This window comes from Haplochromis burtoni, unplaced genomic scaffold, assembly GCF_018398535.1.
Source record: "Haplochromis burtoni strain Fernald_Lab_line unplaced genomic scaffold, NCSU_Asbu1 Contig_794, whole genome shotgun sequence".
NCBI classification, from domain to species: Eukaryota; Metazoa; Chordata; class Actinopteri; order Cichliformes; family Cichlidae; genus Haplochromis; species Haplochromis burtoni.
This window is the reverse complement of record NW_024583155.1, coordinates 117,709-123,773: the sequence shown is the minus strand read 5'-3', so window position 1 is coordinate 123,773 and position 6,065 is coordinate 117,709. Positions and strand designations below refer to the sequence as shown.

The 6,065-nt window shown below is 40.6% G+C and overlaps 1 protein-coding gene across 1 annotated transcript; it reads right to left on the bottom strand.

Annotated features, from left to right (window-relative positions):
* Nucleotides 1–1,522: 1,522 nt before the first annotated feature.
* On the bottom strand, nucleotides 1,523–5,516 carry LOC102301525 (phosducin). Its single transcript, XM_005950510.3, has 6 exons — nucleotides 5,402–5,516; nucleotides 3,552–3,612; nucleotides 3,254–3,390; nucleotides 2,932–3,151; nucleotides 2,686–2,798; nucleotides 1,523–2,010 (listed from the first exon to the last, which is right to left on the bottom strand). Exons 2-6 carry the CDS (start codon nucleotides 3,598–3,600, stop codon nucleotides 1,822–1,824), a joined length of 708 nt encoding a protein of 235 aa, XP_005950572.1. The 5' UTR covers nucleotides 3,601–3,612; nucleotides 5,402–5,516; the 3' UTR covers nucleotides 1,523–1,821.
* Nucleotides 5,517–6,065: the final 549 nt, after the last annotated feature.

Genomic DNA, 6,065 nt, shown 5'->3' with positions numbered 1-6,065 from the left:
GTACCCTGCTGGAAGCAGCCGTTACTGTGGTCGGCACCAGCACTCAGCAGGCCTTGGTGTTTAAATGATGAACAGTCAGCTGGGGACCGAAGTGTCAGGAGATAATGTCCTCCAACCCATTGTACCACCACAACCAGCAGCCTGAACTGTTGACACGAGACAGGATGGATTCATGCTTTCATGTTGTTCACACCAAATTCTGACCAGAACATCTGAAAGTTGCAGCAGAAATGAAAACTCGTTTTTCCAATCTTATGTTTCCCAGGTTTGTTGAGCCTCAGTTTCCTGGTCTTAGCTGTGAGTGGTAACGCTCGGAGGGATCTTCTATTGCTAAGGCTGCTGCTGAAGTGTAGCAGTTATTTGGCTTGCTGTTGCCTTCCTATCACCTCAAGGCAGTCAGGCGATAACAATGTTTGTTTCATTTCGCCACATGACAGCTCAAAAAAACATTATTTAGTTACAGAAGCTTTGGAAACCTTATCGATGTGCTTATCTGGTCCTTTTTCATCTGAGTTTTAGCAAGCTATTTTTGGCCACAGAAATATGGCTCGCTACATATTTTCTCTTTTTTTCTGACCTTTCCCTATAAATTGTTACAGATACATGGTTGTTAGGAAACTCCTAATATATGAGCAGTTTGTGAAATAGTCACACAGCCTGTCCAAAGACCGTGCAGGGTTCAAAGTCACCCTTCTCCTTCATGCCTGCATGTCTAAATGCTCGCAGTCCCTGCCATGCTGCCATATAATTGACTGGATATTTGCACTAATCAGGAGTCGATGCGTTGATGATTTATAGCAGGAGGGTATTTTCATAGAAGTTGCCCAATAAATCAAGAAGCTCCACTAAAAACACATCAGTTTAGTAAAAAATGAAACATTTGAGTCCAGCATGGCCACGAAATATTGGCATAATGACCTAAATGCACCCTGTACACCGCCTCGTTCTTTTACCCTGCTGAGGTTTATGTAACCGTCCTTCTTCAAAGTACTTTTTTTAATCCTAATGTGTAATGATGACAGAACAGACTGGATAATTAAAGAGGATGAAAGCCCCGACTCATCGTCACCACCTGCGGTCTATTATAGCGGAGTCTTGTCAGACATGGAAAGTGATTCACTGTCTTTAGGGGGGAAACGCTGTCATAGACATGAATTAACAGATTATATTTTGTGACCCAAATGAAGACAAAAGACAAATTGACTTCATTAGTTACACTTTGCTAGCACCAGCTTGGATCTTCTTTTGCCTTCAGAACTGCTTAAACTCTTCGAGACCGAGGCTCGCAGTGTGAAATTACTCAGGTCTGTCAAAAGAAAAGAAACGAACCTGCTTTGAGAAAGTGCAGAAGTTTGTTTAAAAATGTACGGAGTAAAAGTAAAACGTTGTCAGAAGAATACAGCGCAGATGTATTTGTACTTTGTTCCCTCCCACCTCTGCAGTCCAGGATGATGTTTCATATACGTCACATTAAAATATGAATATTGCTAATTGTAAAAAAGACAGACAGACACTGACAGGATGTGATGAAGACATCTTTTATTGGAGAGTTATGACATCACTGCTAAGCAGTATTTCAGCACAGACCTGCTCGCCGTCTGTGGTTTACTTCTACCAGTCTCTAAATAGATTCAGCATTTGAGCTGCTGGATGGTTATCTGTATGCACAGTTGTGTGCTTTTTTTAAAAACGTGTATATCCCAGCTGCTGTTCTTCCACTTCTTTTCCTCAGCTCTCCTTTTCATTTGCCCCTCACCGTCAGATCCACCCATCCTGTTTTCTACTTGTATTTGCTCCCCTCCAGCGCACTGCATAAATGCTCTATTCCACTTCCCCTCCCTCATCCTCATCAGCAGCACACGCTTCAAATTCCTTCTCGGGTAAGAGGCCATATTCATTGAGAAAGGCCTCAACATCCGTTGCAAAGAATTCTTCATTGAAGTGTTTGGTCACAGCCAGGAAGTTACCCAGTAACTCACCAGCCTTGTACACCAATAGGGTAGGAAGAACCTGGAAGAATAGCAGCAAAACTCCAAATGAGTTTGTAGCCATTATAACTGGAAGTGCTCGGTGTAACTCCCAGCCACAGGAATATTTCCTGGACAAGAAACCTTTAAAAGAATGTTTTCAGTATAGGGAACAGGATGGAAATAAGAACCCAGGGAACCCTGCAGGGGTTGAGTTGTCCACTTGTCCTCATTTTTATAGATCAAGGCCAGAGTAACCCAAGCTTAAAGTGTTCATTAAGGTATTTGTCACACAGATATAAAATAAGCTCATAGATCAGTGTTGACCATAGGGTGCTTAGTTTATGTAAAAATGTCGTTTGTTGTTTCGGTTTACGTGCTGAAATTGTTTTATGTGTGTTTATGTGTAAACTTGTATATAGTTAAACATATAATGTCAAACTCTGAATATTGATTTGTAAATAAGGACATTTGAAATAAGGGCGCCGCAACAGAACAAGTGTAACGACATCATACTCCTCTTCAAGCACACACATTGTGTAGACACAGAGATATACATGAAAACCAGATGCTTTTCTTGTTATTTCAGTTATATTTGCACGTTCAAAATAAAATTCTATCTATCTACACCCAAAACAAAGTTCTGTGCTACACGTTCTGGAGCTGAAAGTGCATTTAAAAGTCTAATTCTTCATCAGCAAAGTAGCAGTGCACTAACCTCAGAGGAGAAGCGCTCGGCAGCACCGGTGGCCACGGCGTCAATGCGACAGAATTTAACACTGGGGTATTCAGCAGCCAAACAGTCCAGGCATGAGTTCAGCTCTTCACAGCCTGACAAAGCACAGAGAAGCCGCAGCCGTTAGCAAACCACACGGTGTCCAGTACGTGGCTGTTTGGTGAATATCTATTTATTGTTTTCGTGTTGAGACTACACTTGAATATGCACCCCCCTCAAGCACCTGACCTTTGACACCATGCTGGTAGATGTGGACCACCACCAGGGTCAACCGGTGTTCCTTCTCTATGACTTCAAGGAAGGCTTCTCCGCTCTCAAGTTCATGGACGGACTCAAACTTGGGACCAAAGCTCAGGCGCTCGTGCATTTCCTGCATACACTGTTTTCTGTAGCGTTTCAGGCAGCGTTCATCCTCATCTTGGATCAACTCATACTCGTGAACACTCATCTACAGTTGAGAAAACATATGTTACTGCTGCACTTGTTTTTACACTTGCATGCCTTTCTGTGGCATTACTAGGATTATATTGTTCCAGATGTTTCCATTCACCTTTCTGTTGAGTCTCTCCTTGTCATCATCTCGAGGACTGGACATTTGTCTGAGCAGCTCTCTCTTGTTCTGAGGGACAGTCTGATCCACACTGTCCAACTTAAACCTTCGCCAGTCATTAATGACGCCTTTGGGACCTGGAGACACACAAAGAAGTGTAACAAAGCAACGTGTTTTCACGAGTGCAAAGCGCCACGAGTCGGCGATCACGAGTCAAAACAGCATCGAAGGCAATAATAGCCTGAATCCCCCGAGTTTTGCATCCAGCTGTAATAGACTATCGTGTGACGTCGCTGACCTGTGTGATTGGCGGGCACTTCGTCCTCTTCTTGAGTGGTGGCAGACATCCTTTGGGAAGCCTGCGACACACAGAGTAGACAACAGTGTTTTTGCTACTTGAACAATGTTTTCTTTAGCTTAAATAAGCTTGTGTCATTTTGACTTGATGTCACAACTAATCAACATTGTGACAGCTCCAAATCTGCACAGCAAAATCTCCAGTGTTAAATTAACACTTTTGACAGTGTTATATGTTTAAAAGTAACCTAGTCAGTTTTGAAGATTAACAATGGCTAACACTGAGCAGTGCTGATTTTCTAACACTGGAAAATAACTCAAAATGTTAGAAATATTCCAGTGTTAGAAAACCAGCACTGCTCAGTGTTAGTCTTTGTTAATCTTCAAAACTGACTAGGTTACTTTTAAACATTTAATAAACATAATTTAACACTCAACAGTGTTGTATTTAACACTCAGAGGAGTGGACCCATCTCTAGTGTTAATTTAACACTGGAGATTTTGCTGTGTGAATATCTGCAGCGTGATTCATGCATTTAAGCACACAGTTGTCACAAACATTTAGTTTAAACTAGGCTGAAGTTTACTTATCAGATTAAGATGAGATTACCAGGAGTCTGACACTCACACTTAGGACAGCTTATATAGATATATGTGAGTGAGATATGACATCATTTGTGAGCTAAAACCAATAAAATGTAATGTAAGCTAAAGAAGACAATGAAGTTTTATTTCATTTATTATTTATAATGAATATTATTTAGATATTTATTTTATTGGTATGACCCTGAAAATGCAAAATCCTCTGTGACCGTTTTTACAATGGGAAAGATTTTTTCCTGCTTAGCGATGATCTAAATGCCAACATTGTAACTGATTCAAAAGAAGCTGATGGACTCATGATTGCGTTATTTATCTGTTTTATGGCTCATTACTCAAACATTTTTGTATGCTTGTCAAAAACACAGAAACGTTGGAGTTCTGTCTGTACTCCCAGTTCAAAGCCATTTGTTACATTACATAACTTCTAATGAGCAACACGATGTCTTTCTTTTAGTAACACATTCAAGTATCAGCACAGAGCTGACAGCAAAGTTTCAACTAAACAGCCCACAGAAAAATGACGTGGCTACATTGATGTTGCTGGGTGGGAGGAGCTTCACTGTCACAATCTTAAAAGACTGTGTATATCATTGCTCTAATTTTTATTTTATTTTGCCTCCCACATGAACTGAGACCAGGCAATTGTGCATAAAAAGACGTGCTGGAAAATGTTGTATTTATTCTTTATTTGCTATGCATCCGTCTGATTAGCAACTGCGATCACTAAATATTCCAGATATATTGCTTCCATACACCAGTACATGCCACACTGAAAGCTGCTGAGTCAGCTGGGCGGTCGATGACAGCAAAGCTACGTCAGTCATATAACTGATGAAGCCCGTTAGGCTGAGGCAGCTAATTCGTTCAGGTTGTCAAAGCTTTCATTTCTTCCTTCACTGGTTTCGATGAGCTCACATTCAGTTAAAGAAGTGAACTTTAACTCTAGAGGGCGATGCTTTTTAACATGACATGGCTTGAAAAGTCAGTAAGAAAACACATAAGAATTGATTTAAGAAAATGAAGAAATGCAGAAGCACACATAAACGGATTTATATGCAACAACATGTTTGTGGAACACCAAACAATAAAGTAACTGAGTGTTAACCACATCTGCCGAACAATGACATTAGTCAGTGTGTGTCAAAGGCTAGACTTACACCAGCAGCATTAACAATAACGGTTTTCAATGCAAAAATAAATATTTGCACCAATGCATGCTTTCTAAAGAAAACAAGGACCAGCTCTTACCTTTGTCTGATGAATAAGAACTGGTTTTAAAAGCCAGTCAGTCAATCTTGTGATTCACTGATAGTGTGAGATCTGGCTGAGAGCGGGGAGTGCCGGCTTACAGAGGGTGGAGCTAGAGCAGAGGGAATAAGCTTAATCTTCACAGTCGTCATAATCACTGTCACCATAATGTTGTGTTGTTTAATATGATTAGGTGCGATATCTGTCTCAGTGTTATGGACTGAGGAGGCCGAAGTGGACACAGCATTTTTACTTGCTTTACTTATGGAAAACAAAACAAGTTAAAGTAGTCGTCTGTTGCTTTGGTTACTTTTGAGAAAAAGAAAAAAAAAGAGTGAAATATGGTCCTTATCTAGCCAATGAGTTTATTTCTTCAGTTTACTTTTTATGGTTTGTTTTGGACATCGCAGTTTAACTGTGGCAGTGTGTGCTCTGTTTTATCGTAGTATCTACAAGCCTGCAACACAAAATGTTAAAATAGAAACTTTTTATAATACAAAGAAAACCTCAGCAATCAGACAACAATCAGACAACAATCAGACAACAATCAGACAACAATCAGACAACAATCAGACAACCCCCTTTGAGTAAGCACTTGGCAAGAGCGGAAAGGAAAAACTCCTTTTCAACAGGAAGAAACCTCCGGAACCGGGCTCAGGGAGGG